General features: G+C 37.8%; 1 protein-coding gene across 1 annotated transcript in view; it reads left to right on the top strand.

Annotated features, from left to right (window-relative positions):
- igsf9a (immunoglobulin superfamily, member 9a) overlaps positions 1-17399 on the top strand; it is a 67469-nt gene extending 50070 nt beyond the window's left edge. The window contains exons 15-21 of the mRNA XM_085413541.1: positions 2984-3201; positions 3560-3644; positions 4367-4537; positions 4927-4963; positions 5274-7502; positions 8225-8298; positions 9070-17399. Coding sequence (XP_085269667.1) covers positions 2984-3201; positions 3560-3644; positions 4367-4537; positions 4927-4963; positions 5274-7502; positions 8225-8298; positions 9070-9233 — 2978 coding nt within the window. The 3' untranslated portion in view covers positions 9234-17399. The remainder of the gene's footprint in view (positions 1-2983; positions 3202-3559; positions 3645-4366; positions 4538-4926; positions 4964-5273; positions 7503-8224; positions 8299-9069) is intronic.
- The last annotated feature ends 230 nt before the right edge of the window (positions 17400-17629 follow it).

Below are 17629 nucleotides of genomic sequence, written 5' to 3' on the forward strand. Positions count from 1 at the left end.
AGGCCAAAAGCAAACTTTAGCTGTTGTGTGATAAATACACGAGTCAGCTCTCAGTGACAATAATAATGTTCTTGCAGTACAACTAACTTTGTGACCAGTGTTGGTCAAATTACTTGAAAAAAGTAATCAGTAACTAATTACTGATTACTCCCCCAAAAAAGTAATCCCGTTACTTTACTGATTACTTATTTTCAAAAGTAATTAATTACTTAGTTACTTAGTTACTTAGTTACTTTTTAAAAACACGATTTACAACCTGAAGAGGTGATAAAGTGATAGATCTTTCAGCCCAATTCTACTTTTTCTACATAATCCATCATACAAAATGTAATCAAATGGAAAAGTCTCTTTTTTTAACTTGTTTTATCAGTTTTAATCTTTTAACTTTATGCATCAAGCAAAACAATTATATGCAACATTCTCTGACTTGAATAAATTAGTTTAACATTTAAACCTATTTTCTACACATTCCAGCACATAAAATAAAATATTTTTTGTGTTTTCACTCACTCTTTCAAACAGATGCAAGTAAAACACAGCAGAAAATAAATAAAGTCAAAGACTCAGCGGTCCTTTTGCTCTATTTTCACCTGTAAAGCAGGAGCAGGGTAGGCGGAGGGTTACCCTGGTGCAGGTGTGCTGCGGTCAGTTGAAGAATCCGCGCGAGTGTCTCTGTGAGTTTCCCATCACGTCGTAGCTACTCGGTGCTTGCTCGGAAGTTTAGGGGTTTTTTTCGCTGTAAAAAGAAGTTTTCTTCCCACGCACGATGGACGCTAATGTTTTTGTCACTTTTTATGGAATCAAACTCAAAGTAAGGTCAGTACTTCCACACTTTAAACGCTGCACGCTCATACTCTCTCCCGCACTCGATATATTATCCATTGTTGATCTGCACACAGCTGCTGTCACCAACGTCGCACTTGCTTACGTCACTGTCATGAGACATTCTCGCAAAAAAATCACGGTTTTAGTAACGCAGTAACGCAGCGTTCCTACGGGAAAGTAACGGTAATCTAATTACTGATTTTGCAATAGTAATCCCTTACTTTACTCGTTACTTGAAAAAAGTAATCAGATTACAGTAACGCGTTACAAGTAACGCGTTACTGCCCATCTCTGTTTGTGACTGAAGAAGTCTGTAAGTTATTTCATCAGTTGGTCTATTCCCCAGCACAAACCTAAACATCATTTTCAGTCATGATTTTCGGTGCCTAGAAGATGAAACCTAATGGGTTTATCTCATCTTTCACGTCTTTCACATTTCAGGCTCGGTCCGAAAATTGATTAACTGGTTCGCATACATGTGTTGTTTCTTATCTCACTATTGCTACTTTTAAATACAGACTTAAAATGCCAAATAAACACATAAAACAAAAGGTCTGCACACTCATTGCAACTCTTATAGCATTCTTTGATCCCATTTAAGTATTCCTGTAGTGACACAAACTGGAAACAAAATACAGTGCAGTGAAACAGGATTTCCTCTCTTCACGATTTCTTATTTTTCTTTTTTATGTTTGCTACACGTTTCAAATAAAAAAAAATTAATGTTAGACAAGGTCAACTAAATGAATAATATATGCAGTTTTTAAATGATGATATAATTTATTAAGGGGGTAATAAGCAAACCTGCCTGTGTGTGGAAAAAAAGTTGGCCCTAAATCTAATAACCTTCTTATCGCTGGGGAGCAATTTTGGCCCACTCTTCTTTGTAGAATTGTTTTAATCAGGCACGCTAGAGGGTTTTCAAGCATTAAAGGCCCGATTTAGGTCATGCAAAACCATCTCATTTGAATTTAATTCCAAACTTTGACTAGCTCACCTTTGTTTTGTCTGTTTGAACAATTCAGAGGTGGACTTGCTGGTGTGTTTCAGATCATTGTTCATAGGTTACTTTTTCACATAGGTTTGGATAGCTTTTTTTTAAAATTACATTTTGTATTCACTCAAGTGATCTTTGTCTAATATAAAGTTGTTTTTTTTTTTTACTTTAAACTAGCGATATCCCCATTAGCTTGCGCTAAATAATGCTAAGACACTAAACGGAGATAAAAACATATATAAAGCTTAGCATGTAAGCACTGTCAGAGCAGTATAAATAGAGAGAGCTGCCAGCATGCCTGTCACTCTTTTTCATGTTTAACTTTTTTTTTTTTTTCCAGCATTGGGCCCATATGTTCAAAGGTATTTTGTGTGATTTACAGCTCTCTGGTGTCATCAAAAAATTATCAAAATTTAGCTTAGGGCAAAAACCAACATTAAAATGCAATGTTTATACACCCAGTGGCACTACTCTTTTCTTCATAGATGAATGGATAGTACATTAAAATCCGTTTAGTCCTGTGCCTCAGACTCGTGAAGGCTGGAGTTGTGGCTGTTGCAGTCTGTGGAAATGTTGTTAAATGCAGATTTTTCTTTTCCTTGCTAGAAACATTTTTTTCATTCCAGTCAGAGAAAATATATCTGTGAGACATCTGAGAGATCATGGAAATTAATTTGAAGGTGAAATCCATTGGATAGGAAGTAAAAAGATAACATTTAGATTTTTATTTTTTAAGATATTTATGTTGGGAGCCAAAAAAAATAAAATAAAGGCTAGACTCAGGGGAAACAAACAACCTGATCACGTTAGTTTGTCTTTGTTAAACATTCATGGCAGCAGTTAATTATAATAATATGATAATCCTGAAAATAAGGAGTAAGCATGCTATATCAGTGGTTTCAGTTAGGAATTAGATAGATAAAATTGGATGGATGGATATGTTTTATCAAAAAGTCTTGAATTTACCAAACTGCATAAAGATGACTGTGTTTCTTGTTTGGTACACTGCAAAAGACTAATGTCAACCTCTCTCTTATTCCCCTCACATTCTGAAGATTGAGCATCAGTGGCTGTAGCAATTTCCTCTGGTGTAATTAAATTTTTCCGCCAGAACATATCAAGCTGATCGACTGAAGCTCTTTCTCATTCTCTCTGCATCAGATCCTCCACCAAGGAAAAATAAACTAAAGCCCCCTGCATTGCTGTCAGCTAATCGGAGTTCAGCAGGTGTTGTTCTGCAATGGTCCCTTTCTGAAGCACAGCACCCTCCCGTCACTGGCTTTGTTCTCCAATCCCGCACCGAGCAAGGGGAGTGGTTTAATTTGGACGAGGACATCAGTGCCAACAGTAGCGAGATAGTGGTTCCGGGTCTGCACAAGGTAACACGCCAGACACGCTGCTCCCTGCGAGACTAATCAGTCCATGCTCCCTGTTGAATGCCTTTGAGATTTTTATCTAAGCTTTCCTTCCGTGGTTTTACTTTTTCAGACTCTCAATTATACACACTTCATGGCAGTCATCACTTTTCTGTCATATTTCAATCTGCATGCGTTGCCTTTTTTTTTTTCTCCTCCAGTCTGTTTCATCCTTCCTCTTTCTCTCCTGTATAGGCCTACATGAATTCAAATGAACGTCATTAGCATTGCAAGCACAATCCGGTGTTGACAAAGTGTGGTTTCATCCTCTGTCCTCCCCACTGTGTGTGTGTGTTTGTGTGTGTGCGGATGCTGGTCTCAGGACTGTGTGTACGAGCTGCGACTTCTATCTCGACGTGGGGACTTGCTGAGCGAGCCCAGTCCATCAGTCAATGTCTCCACTGCAGGTAGGTTTGGTGAGCAACCTTGCTCACTTGACATTTGTTCCCCACCTTCTGTTTGAACCCATTCTACTTCCTCAGTCTCCTTGTCCTAACTCTTTCCCCCCTCTTTCTATATTTCTTATCCCATCCCTCTGTTCCCAGCGTTAGACTAAAATTAGAGCAGGGCCTCAGGGAAAGCTGTCCATTAGAAGCCTGAATGATTGAAATGGCTCCACTAATAACTTCTCAAAAGAGTTAGTGATTGAATTTGCACTTTTCTTATTATTATGTGAATATGGCATGAATGTTACATTAGCTAGAGTACAGAGATATTAAACAGAAATCTGCAACCCCTAATGGTGTAGGACCATCAGCACCAAAACAATATCCTGTTGATTAACACAGCTCTGCTGATAATCTCAGTTTTACATCTGACAGATTAAGTTATGCAAAATAATTAAGTTGCTGATTTGATGAACATTATTATTATCAGGGATGTAGACTGGAGATTAAATCTACCTAAAAACCTTTTAATCATGTAGAATGTAAATTCATTGTTTTAGTATTATTCTGTTGTTGCTATTGTTCTCAAGTTTGTGCTTTCCCCTTTAATCAAGTATATATTTAGGTAATCCTATAGTTCTATCCATCTATATCCTTCTCTCTCCATCTACACACACACACACACACACACACATATATATATATATATGCATATATACATATATATCTATATCATGTCACAGGTATGGAGATTTACCTGTCCACTTCCCGGCTCCTGGAGTTCGTCCCAGAGTCGTTACTGGCCGGTGTCCTGGGTGGGGTCGGCTTCATGTTGTTGGCCCTGGTCTTGCTGCTGGGGTCCGCCTGCATCATCAACCGCAAGAGGAACCAGCGCCGCAGAAAGAAGAGCGATGGTAAAATGCTCCTCACTCCAGAGACACAGCAGACACTCACTTTGATGAACTGCATCATGAATATAATCATTTATTCAATAAAATATTGAAAGCACTTTCAATCCATTATATAAATCATGGCCCACTGCATGGATTTGGCGCTCCTCTTGTCCACCCCCTTCGTCCATTCACTTGTAAAAGTTATTGATGTCATTTACATTACTTGCTAATTAGGGTAATTTCTCATTAGTGGCTGATAAATGTAAGTGTAATTAACTTTTTGGACAAGCCTGGGTGCCTCGGGACCTATAATGGGCTCTTATTACGGTTGATTATGTTTTTACGTCTTGGTCAGTGTGGTTGTATCCTACTGAGTCAGATACCATCTTGCCCCTCTCCCTTCCTTTCAGAGCCCCCAACTGCCATCTATAAATGCTCCCCATCAATGTAAGTACCCCTTTATCATTTCATTATAATACCTTCCATTCACCTTTCCCTCTGCCTTCCTTTAAGTGTGCTGAAAATGCCAGCACTTCAGTTATTTTCTATTGCATATCTTTGTTTCCTTCCTCATCCTCTGCTGCTGCTGCTGCTGCTGTTTTGGTCTCTCTCTATATATTTCTCCCGCCCCCTCTTTCACTTTTGCTCAGTCTTATTTTCTCTGCCTCTATTTCTCTTCCCCTCACACCTCCAGTTTTTCTTACAATTTTCTTCTGTCACCCCTCCCTTTCCCTCTTTTTCTCTCTCTCCCTCACAGAAAGACTTCAGGCACCAGCACTCCAGACAGTGTGCTGAAGAAAAGCCTGCTTCCAGCCAGCTCCCACTATCCCACATCTTCCTCTACCACCACCTCCTCTTCTTTGCAGACAGACTGTTCTTCATTTAGCACTGAGAATAATAATCGGAGGAAGCATCTTATGTCCAAGTACAGCAGAGACAGCCTCACTAAAACAACATCTCTAATTTCTCCTTCAATTGAGATGATCTCTAGAGGTCCAGATGGGCGATTCACACTCCCACCGTATGACACTGAGACTCTGAGTGTTCACAGCAAGAAAAGTGTAAGGTATGACCAACACTCTAAAGTTCGAAGGTCTGTGTCACTGCACTCGGAGAAGGAAGACAGGAAAGAGCGTCCATTTGTGCTTTCTGTTGATCTCCCGCCTTGCAAGAAGTCAAGTTATGATGGCTTTCCTGAACTCAGCAGCTTGTGCTCTGACAGTAGTTTGGCCACTATTCATCATCACGACAGAGAAATGACTCCCGTATTTCCAGTGCTTCCACATATCCGAGCTGGCCTTGGTCAGCCATCTACAACTGCAAGCGCTCTGGTGCTCCAAATGGAACATGAGAGGGAAAGGGGGAACCTGCACCGCTGCCTGAAGCTGGCTCAGGAGAGGGAGGAACTAGAGAGGGAGCTGCAGTGGTACACGTTAGAAAGAAACTCCACAAAGCACGAGCAGTCAGACTTAAAGAGGAGGGAGGATGGTGGCAATGAGCTTTTATGGGAATACAAGAGCAGCACCTTGCCACACAGATACTCCCTAGCCAGCAAGGAGAACCGTTGTTTCTCACCAAGCTTTTTATCATCATCTTCTTCCTACTGGGAAACGCATCCTCTTGTTTCTCCACCCACTTTGATTCAATCCAGGACCCATCTCAACGCATCATCAGCTGCAGCTCCCTCATATTTAAAGTCCAGCAATCGTCATTCTTCTCCGTTTTTGCCCAAACAGACTTCCTTTCAATCTGCGGAGGCAGGCAGTTTTTCGAAAGCCAGATTAACTCTCCCACATCTTTCCCTAGAGCACCAGAGACATGAAAGAGCAGGGGCAGCACCAGAAAGCTATAATGATTCACCACAATCCACAGGCCTAGATATGCAAACAAATGATTCATGTTCTGAGGCACAGAGACAGAACAATCTTAGTCATGGCAGCCTTTCAACATTGTCTTTCTACAGCAATAAATACACTGAAAGATCTAATTCAGCTCTTGATGCGTTGCCAGGCTCTTCAAATGTGGAGGTAGTGCTCCCCAAACCCACTGGTGAAGATTTGTGTGTTGAGATGAGTGTAGATGAGCCACACTTTGAGATGTGTCATGTGCGGCCTGCAAAGCCAATGTTGCACCAACGAATTGCATCTCATGTACAAGGGCACACACTGACCCGCAGAGGTCGGCATCATGATATGAGGAGGAGCACAAGCTTGAACTGCCGTGGCCCTGTTTCTGTGGATGATATATTCAGGGTCCCAGATTCTTCGCAACCTTTAGAACCACACATGTGGAAAGCTGCGAGCCAAGGCTCTAAAATATCACTCTCTAAGCAGCGAAGTCAGAGTCTAGACTTGAGAAGACGGAAGGAAAGCAATTTCCTGACTCCTGATGCATGGATAGACTCTCTTAGCCAAGAAAACTGCTCTGCTCCATCATCTTGTCCTCCAGACTCGCTGTTCTGGAAACCTCAAAGTGCTCCTCCTAGGAAGATTTCCAGCTCTCCTCCAAATGATCATGCAGATACCAAATATGCCACCTATTTAACTCCTGCTGCTGCTGACCCTCTATTTTCAATGAACCATCCAGAAAGGCCCACAATAAATCCTAATGTGCCTTGTCATTACGAACCAAGAAGAGAGACCTGTCTTGTACCCAGTGCTGCCACAATGCCAGGGGAATACCAGGAGGACATGGAACAGGAGGGAGGTTATTTGGAGGCCGTGAAAGGAGCCGCTATATGCTTACTGCCCAACACCGATGCTCATGAGGTACTGGAATTGGAGGCAGGAGGCTACGATGGAGTGCCAGAGTCTGGCAGCAGCTACAGCAGTTATGCCAGCAGTGGCCTAGGAAGCATGGAGCCCAGTAATGGGCGCCTTTCCATGTGTAACCTTTCTCCAACACTCATAAGCTCACCTGAGACTATAGAGGACACCCAGGGGAACACCCAGGACATACAAAATAACAAAATGGAATCAAGCCAAAGGTATTAAGCCATAATGAATAACGGAAATTATGTTGTATAGAACAAAATGTGTGGGATTACATTTGCAACTTGAATAAACCCTGTATGGTAAATACAAGGCTTTCAAGGTTAGCCTAATATACAATTTAATGTAATTATAGAAAGACATTGCACATTGTGTTTTCAGATTACAGTAATATGCTGTATACCCAATTTTAGAAAACCAAACTTTAGAGCAAGGTTATTCTTTAAAACATATCAAAAAGTTAAAAAGAAGTTTTTAAAAAAAGGAATTTAATCCTGCATTTTTGTATAAACTCTATCAAGATAGAAGAGCATCTGATGATGTTTGTGTGTTGTTATTTTTTGGAATACAGTGTGAACAACATCAAAATAATTTAATCCATTTGAATCAAAATCAACATCAAACACTGATATATTGCATAAAGCAAAATATATTTCATAACTGAGAATGAGATGGAGATTATAGAGTTTCTTTGTTCTACAGGAAAGCATTTAATAACTGTTTAAAAAAATGATGATAATATTAAAGATTTCTGAATATTTGCAAGCACACCTTCAGCATTCTGCTCCGTCTGACAAACTATGAAGCAAAAAACATGAAATAGTTTATTCTTTGCTGGGAGAACTCAAAGTGTGGCTCATAGTACTTTTCCATTTGTAGACAGTCATGAGTGTGTGTGAGCGTGCATTAAACATGCCTTGTTTTATGTCCTCTCTAGGAGAAAGGTCTCTGTCGATGAGAACTACGAGTGGGATGCTACTGATTTCTGCTCACAACCTGCTGACGTTCACAGTAAGCATTTTTATATTCTTGTTATATTCTTATATGGCTTATGCTTGGGTACAGACAAGGTGGAAAGCTGTATAAATCTGCTGAAACTCACTGAGCAATTTATGTGATTGTTGTGTGGTTTATGATCCTCAAATCAATAGAAAAATCCACACCATTTAACCTGTTGGAATGTAATACTCCTCATGGATGGGGACACTGAATAAGGGCAGAGACATTATGCAAATTGTTTCTGTTTAAATGTGTAACGACAATGGAACATTAGCTCTCCAGCATTTCAGACTGTGAGCTGTATAACTGAACTAAAAATACAAATGACAATCACTTGTTCTAATGACTCTTTAATGTGCATCTTCCTCTTGAATGTGCATATATCTCGGATCCAGCACACACAGGTGCAAGATGCTAACAAGATGCATGTATTTTAGCTTGAATTAATTATTATATTACATTAATTATTCTTTATATGGAATACTTAGCAAACTCGTATTTGATCTGGGGATGTTTGTGACTACATATTGCAAGCACAAATTAAGAGAAACTTCAGATGTTTTCACTATTTAGCTCCAGTGAATTGACTTGAAAGTTAACCTGCTGTCAGAAGCCAATATTTAATTTCCAACCTGTAGCCTATGAGGGTTTCACATCTTTGGGTGTTTAAGATATAAGGGACAAAAGCCTACAGGGTGCACAATTTTAATGAAGTGAAATCTGCTGTAAAATATCAGGAAACTCACAGATACCACAATTTCACAAGTTTCTTTTTACCTACAGGCCTGTTTCCTTCGTTGAATCTGCTGAAGCCTGATCCGTGCCGCAGCCTACCCAGCATGCAGCGCTCCACTAAGGCACTGAAAAATTGCAGTCAGATTTCTCGGCTCCCAGAGCATCAAAGCAGCTGCTCTGCTGAGCTAGAACCAGACACTGTGCTGTTCTGACACTGCCAGCCTTTGGCTCGTCTCACCTGGTGTGTCCTTTCACTTACTGACTCGCATCAATGTCGACAAAAAAGTGCATGCGGCAGAATATGAGCCTTTGTGTGATCAATTTTAGTTCCCCTTTCAATCAAAAAAAAAAGGGAAAAAACAGAGCGAGGCCAGTACAGAACTGCCTTTTTTACTAGACTATTCTCTTTGCTAAGCTCAACTGAAAAGAATAATTTTCAACACATGTAGGTCCCAGTAAAAGTAGTAGAGGCATAAAACCATCTCTGTCTTTATGCAATGCTTTTAAACTTTGTTTCCCTTTGTGACCCATAACTATCATGCTTTCGACATTTTCTTTTGAGACTGTCTGCCAATCTGCGAATATCAAATCTGGTCACCGTGTTTTCTTGTGCACTTTGATATGCATTCATCATCCAGGGATGACTCAGTAACCAAACAAAAGACAAAACGATCACAGTCATTATCAAGTTACTGGTCTATGCTGGGATAGAGCTTTCAATATTATCTATCATCTTTGAGTTTAACAGCAGATATGTTAATGAAATGTCATCCAATAATGAAGATGACTAAAATACAGAAGGTCATTCAGCTGCACTGTTGCACAATTTGTGTAACCATCTTTCTAGAAGTATAATTTCCCAGCAGAGATTGAACTTTTTTTTTTTTTTTAGAATCCCAACATCTACTCAGTGTAATGAAAGGCTTCCTCACCATGCTGTCTCCTTGTTCAGTGCAGCAAGACCATTAATTATGTTCAGCAATTGAAGAGGGTCATGTTAGCTAAGATCATATTTCTTCTTGTTTATTTTTTTATGGTCATAAAGGGAAATTAGCCTTATTAAATTGTGTTGCCTAATTTGGCAAGGGTCAGCTCTGACTAATCAATGCTTTTTTTCCTCCTAGCAACACGTGCGTAAAAAACACTTGGGAGATAAGAGTGCTGCTGAAAAGTGGCCCCAGTTAAATGCTTTGCTTGTCAGAGTGTATTTTCACACATCCAGTCAAATAGTATATTAATACCATGGTGCAAAACGCACTTCTATGTTTTCAATGTCGAAAAACCAAAATCCAAAACAAAAACTCAGAGATCATTATAATTTACCTTTATAGAAGGAAACTAAAATTGTGCAGTGCTTTATGCGGTTCTTATTACACGGTGATTGTAGTTTTTAATAAGTAAGAAAAGAAGGTTTAATTAAGAGTATGAAGTCGTGAGAAAGTTGTATTTTTCTTAAAAGTTGCAAGAGATCAGACTGGTGTAATGTAAGTCTGAAAAGCACTAAAACACATGAAGTTTTATTCAAGCCAAAGTTTTATTATTTAAGCCAAACTCTTTTTGGATATTGTGCTTTTATCAGTGGATACTAGTCATACTTCTGAGCTGTAGGACTGCAAATTCTGTTGTATGAAGGTCTTTTTCCCCCGTTCCCACTGCATGTTGCTTTTTGTTTAAGTTTAGACTCTCTTCTACACTGACTCACACATTTGCACCGCTGGTGACCATTATGCCCAGAGACATTTTTAGCCGTGTGGTGGGTAAGCTAAAGGATGCTGCAGAGCATAGAGAAGAAGAACAACACTGAAATCCAGATACTGAAAGAAATTTGCAGGCTGAATGTGTACAAGGACACTCATCTAGGGACTGATGTGCACTTTTATATCGATGACTTCTATGTTGGTCATTTGTTTAGCCCAGGAAGAATGACACACGTGTACCAGGCTTCAGTAACATGAGTATCAGATATTATTTTGATTAACAAAAAGAACAAAATGTTATTAAAGCCAGTGGTTGTGAGCAATGCAAGGTTAAGGTTTGCTTTTATCTTTTAATATGCCTTTCAATGGCACACTATTTTGTGGAAAAAGAAGCAATGCCAGCTTTCGGCGTGCTGGTGTGATTAGGTACTAAGAAGTTTAAAGAGTTTGCTTTGTTTTAACGCGTAGTGGAACAAATTCATAACATAAAAAATCAGTTTTAATTAATGTGTGGAATAATTCCCATATCAAATTGTAAAAACTGATTTTTTCCAACCTCCTTTTCCTACTGCAGATTGTTTTTTTCCCCTGGAGGATCAAACCAAGCACAAATGTTTCACTGTTTCCGTAAACCTACTGAGAAAAAGAAATGCACCCATGCGCCACGCTCTTTTCTTCACGAACAATGGAGGAAAGGAAAAGAAAAAAATGGTTTTGGTTGCTGAACCTCTATCTTAAGGCCTGCACATTAGTCAAGCAAATAATTAACTCAGAACTCTGCAGTGTACCAAAGCATTGTGGGGTATCCATCCTATAATTGAAATTCACTCATAACAGCTACATTTACTGCAAATCAGTGTTTCACTTCTGTAGAACATTTTCATTTTCTGGTGTGCGTATTGTACCTCAAGTCGGGAAATGATAAAATCCTAAGTGCTTTGCAGACAATTTGTATTCAGCACCAGCTTTTTCTGTTTGTTTGGGTTTTTTCGCCCTACCTTTACAAGTATAACTAGTGCAAAATAGGTGGTAATATGTAACATATATATATACATTAGAAAATGGAAAACACAACACTGAAAAGTGGTAATGAAGCATAATAATACACTTTTAAGGAAACCTGTTCACAAAGAGTTGTGGATAATAGCAAAGGCTCATAAAGCTGATTGTTATACTGCTACCTTTTTCAGTTATTGTGTGTACTTAGGAGGATTAGCTTCAATGCGAGCTCTCGTTTATTATGGCCATTAAGAAGTGATTGAATTATTTGCAAATGCCAGGAAGTGACTCTCCAAGCTAGAAACTAATGAAGGTCTCACTGAAAGGAGATGTCATACACAGACCAGAAAAAGGTGCTTACATCCCCTCTATAAAGTTGAGATAGCTGGAAAGTAACTGGAGACTTCATGTTTATTGAATATCAAAGTTAAACTTACAATCTGTGTGATTATACAGTGAATGAATACTGAAATGGCAAAGATTTGTAGAAAAATAAGTGGGGTTTTTTTTTGCCTGTCCCGTTTGGCTCTTTTGCCATCAGAATTGTTGTCTAAAGGCAAAGAAAGATGCCCAACGGATTTACTTTACCAAACTGACCATCCCAGCCTTGCCGTAATGGTCCATTTGATTCACCTTTTATTGTTTATTTTATTTTCACTTGCTGAATACGGGACAGACTTGACTGGGGGAAAGAAGGGGAGAAAGAAAGAGGGAAAGAGAAACAGCTGAGAAGAGGGACGGGGGAGAAGGGCAAAAAACAAAAACCAACAGAACGGGCAGAAAAAAAATGCATATATCAATCACCTGGATCACCTGCTGAGAAAGAAAAAAGAAAGCAAGCAGAAGAGAACAAGAGTAATAGAATAAACAACATCACAATGATATATGAGAATATGACAGTAAATACTAAATATTAAACATTATTGTGCAGCACATAAGATCAACAGAACACAGTGTGCTTTGAGGTAGGAGCCAAAAAGGGTGTAGTTTGTGGGTGTGATCACCCGTGTGTACACCTGTGAGCATGGACGCGCTTGTTTTTTTAAAAGGTTCCTTCATGTAATGATCTGCTAGAGGGTAAAGAGAAAAAATAATAAGAGGGTAGAGAAAAATAAGTTAAGTTCAGCCCATTTTGCATTTTGGCTTGTAGTCTAAGAAACACTACATATATTTATGGCTTTAAGGGCTATTGTCGTAACATTTTCACATGTTTAATTGAGTTCCATTTAGATTCAAGTTTGCCAAAACACATTTGTCATCTTTTTTGCTGTAACAAGTCATAGAAAATAGTCTTTTGTACAGCACTAAAAGCTTAAAATATACATTATGCAAAGCCCAGATAAAAATGGAGAGAAAATGCAAATAAGCTCCTGATTATGAACCAGTGTCCTTCTAATGATCAGAAACACCTCAAACTCTTAAAGAAGAAAAAGTTGGCAAAAACTCTGAATTAATCAATTCTTCAGGTTTTACAAAGCCCCTGAAAACGTGGCATCAAATCCTAGATATTGTTCTATAAAAAGAAAGACTGAATAGCAAAAGCCATGCTAGACTACATACCACCGGCAAACCCCCCCAAACCCCTCTTCATAAATCCATGAACTACGTCCTTAGATGGAAAAAGGATATCTGATCTAGTTTGCAGTTTTAATTTTCCTGAGAAAACATAATGAATTCCAATTCTGTTATTAAATTTTTTACATACATTTGTGAGTATATGTGCAGTGTTCACTGTTGCCCTTCCTTGCCATGGTAAAGTTAATCCCTTCTTAGGTCCCTGCCTTAAGCTTGGTTAAAAACTACCAGGCAAGCTGACAACATAATATCTTACCTTTACCATTAGCATAATCAGTTATGAAAACGATGATAGGTTTTGTTACTGAACAACAGCATAAATCAGCTATACTAAATAGACCTTAAAATTTAGTATATATATTGCTTTTCACAGAGATTAAGGAGTAAAATTTTCTTCTCACTCTACTTCATTTGCACAATGTAAACTGTAGAAGCAATCTGTGATGACGTACAAATATTGAGTTCCATTCTGCTCGTTTGACACTGAGTGGGCAACTGACTTCACTGACTGATAAAGTGCTTGTATTACATATGAACCAGCTTCCAATTATACTAATGGTATTAGTACCGCAGCACCAGACAACCTCCATCCTGAGAAAACGATCTGAGGTAATGTCACAGTCATCTTTTTTAATCCTCGGCAATTCCATTTATTTAGACTTTTATATCTCTTTGACATCAGAGATTATGGGGTGGGACAAACACGTATTTCTTGGCTGCGGAGTAAAGATTTGACAATGCAAAGAGCAAACACTGAAAACATTAATGAGTGTGTACAAGTGCAGCCTGTGCACAGGTAGTTCAACAGCTTCTTCTAACAGAAAACACGTGTAGCATTCAAATGACAAGAACTTGACATAATTTTACCAGAGTGGTGTGAATTAATCATTTGCAGTCTCTGACTTTAGGTAAGAAAGGAATTGTTCGACAATGTAAAGACTGGGCTATTGATTGGATACTAAATGTGCTTTATAACTTAAAATTCTTTGTATAAATTAACCTCCTCTGATGGGCTGATTAGTTACATATCCTTGTAATTAACATAATATTAATTAATTATCTTTTAATTAATAACCTTATAGTATCATTACAGAGTTCTCTATTCTTAAATTGACTTCTGACTTGATTAGAAACAGAATTTCCTGGTTAATTTTGCCAGTAACTGTCATTTTAGGTGATAACAGCAAGCGTTGTATTGCACTTGATGTATTATACTACAATTCCAAGGCTAGCCACTGTGCCGTATCATAGTAGCAAAACATGTTGATTTAACAAAATCTCTGATTTATTTTAGCAGTAGTTGGCCTTCTTGTTTTGTTATTCCCTACAATATTTCTACCTTTAATAGTGGTAATTCTTAATTTAGTTTCACTAGTTTAATACTTTTGTTGTGTAGTAGTGGCAGCTGTCATGAACTTATGAAAAATAATGTCTTATTTTGTAGCCATCTTAACCTTGTTATGACAGTATTTTTGGAAACTTGGACGCAAGAAGCAAATAATACAACTAGCTATGAGTAGCCTCTCTTACTTTGCCACACAGGTGTCAGTCATTTAACTTAATATAATTTCATTGTGGGTGCAAAGTTATTGATTGCAGCAACTTTCCAAAAAGACTAATTTCATGTGGAATCTATTTTTTTCTCCATCATCTTAAGTGGCTCACTCATGCCCATCTCAAAGCGCAATTACTGAAGGGGCCTAAGAGTGATCTTCAGTTGTTTTACCTGGAGGCTCAATTAAAAGTTGGCAGTGTGTACTTTTTAAATCGCTAGAGGAAACATGGGTTTTCAACTATGATTAGATATATAATTAAAATAAACAAACAGGTCACCCTGAGATTAAAGTTCATTATATCACAACTCCTGTCAGTTAACAAGTCATTTAACAAGCAGAAAAGCCAAAAAAATGACTGGTTTCTCCTTTTCAAGTGTTGACATGTTTATTTTGTAGTGTTACACTGCTATAAATCTGGGCTTAAGCAAGCTGGATAAAACAAGCATATATAATATCTATATATTTCGTGCATGTGTGTATGTATTCTATATTTAACATGACACTGGGGGAAAAAAAAAAACACTTGATAGATAATATCTAGTTATCTTCATTACTATTATGTTATAGAGCTACAAAATAAAACAAACGTCCCATGTAAAATGCAGGTTAATACTTTCTAGCTTCAGTGTTCTAGCATTTTCATGCTACGACATCCAGGTTTTTAGATGTGCAGACAGTCGTAATTATTTTTTTGTGCTTTTTCATCCTTAAGCAAACTACAGCAGGTATTTTATTTTGCATCGCAGAAAGAATGAGGATGGCAATTAATGCTTGTTGTTGAGGATAAGCTGTGGCTATTATCTCCTGCCAAGTGTAAAATTAGTGCGATTATCAGCAATATTACCATGGAAATATGGTTGGACGTGGATAATTTAAAGATGGAAACCTAAATGGGACTTTTTCAATCAGTCTATCTACACATCCAGCATTCAGCCTAAGAGGCAAGAATTCACAACATGTCAGCAAAGTTAATTACCTCTCTGAATGCCTCCCAGCAGAGAGTGGAATAATAGCATCAGGGGAGAGAATGACTTTTCTCCTGTTGTATTGCTTTTATTGTACAGCACAATCTTTCTTAACCCCTATTTCACTTTAATTAGGCATTTACCCAAGAGACAGAGGTTTTGAAAAACATCTGTGTTCTTGCTATCCCAAGGGCAATAACCTTGCAGTGGGTGTTTCTTATTCTCTCATTGATTACAAAGCGTGTTCATCCAGAATTGATGACCTTATTATATGGGGTGGTTTATTGTGTCCTTGAGAAGAAACATTTACCATGAAGATAAGTAAGCCTAATTTTCCACAGCCACTATTGATGTGATATAGCACTTTTTAGGGCTTTGAAATATGACAGTTATATTTGACTGATATTTAATGGATTTCTTTTCATTAACTGAATTAACTGTATGCGAGACTTCTGAAGCTAAGACTCGAAAAATGGAGACTTATTTTTTTATCATGAGGAAAATATATGCATCTATATTATTAAAAGCACAATATATGGATTTATATGGTTGAATTTATTTTCATTTCAACAATTATGACTTATATGAACCTTGTGATATGTGACATGAAGCTTATTAAACATGTTGTCAAAGTTGCAAAAGTGACTGTAACTACTTAACAGAGTTCATCTTGATGTTTAAATAATAGCTGAAGATTTCTTGTTTATTTTCTCATGAAAAAATATGATCTATAGTTATTTGCTCAGTTTTGAAAGTTGTATTTTATGTCAGACATTCAGATTTCTGTGTAAATATTTCATTATAATAATGTGTTATCATATTGTGATTTTGTTAGTTCACTTTTTTTTTTTAATGTTATAGCCATTTGTGTGCAAATGAATACTATGTTGAGGTCCTTGCCTCATCGGTCATATTTTAACAAACAATCCTGAACCATTTCACTGTTTGCCATTTACTGGACAAAAGGTGTTCACACACATTGAATAGACTCTCCCACAGCAGGAGAGTAAAAGTGAATTCTTAAACTGATTTGCATTCTCTTTTGCTCATTTTGAATGATTTGTATGCATAAATGCTTTCAAAATCAATTGAACTTTGTTGATCCAAACCTTTTGAAGAATTTGGCTTTCTGGGAGAACTATGACTGGCATAGAAATTAAACCCAAAGTATATTCCCAAACTATAAAACAAGTGCAAGTACTTGTTGAGAAAGTTGAGCTTTTTAGTTTAACTTTTGGAATTTTAGTGTTTAAAGTTTAGAGCTTTCGGTTTGTAAGCCTCAGATGACATGACTCATGTTTTCATCTGCTTCTTTCCATCTCATCTGGAGTTGATCATCATAGATCACTAATGAAGACGATCTAAAGTCAAAATACCTATACATATCTTACTCTATCTATAAATAAAGCACATAAAAAATTTGCAGATACCTTTCGACTGAACTTCGTTTCAGTTACAATTTAAGAAATATTGTTATTTTCATCTACAGTCATTTATATTTATTGGTATGACTCTGTACTGGGACCACCCTATCATGCTTTATGGTTTCTTCAGGTAAAGGTTAAAATAAATAAATAAAAGATGGTAATCTGTTGCAAAGTGTTCCCTGTTTTTAAAGCAACCATTTCAAAGGCAACACGATCATTACACATGGTCCCAATCATTTTGCTCATGACGATGGTTTTCCATGAATTGAAAATTGGTAAAATATTTCCTCTATTAATTTCTCTCTCTCTCTCGATTATTTAAACTAGATATGATAAAGTACAGTTCCCGAATCCCCGTGCGGACTGATTCCCACACTAATAGATAACTT

This window comes from Rhamphochromis longiceps, linkage group LG7 (genome assembly GCF_057381845.1).
Source record: "Rhamphochromis longiceps isolate RC_006_pf linkage group LG7, R_longiceps_female_GT1.1, whole genome shotgun sequence".
NCBI lineage: Eukaryota > Metazoa > Chordata > Actinopteri > Cichliformes > Cichlidae > Rhamphochromis > Rhamphochromis longiceps.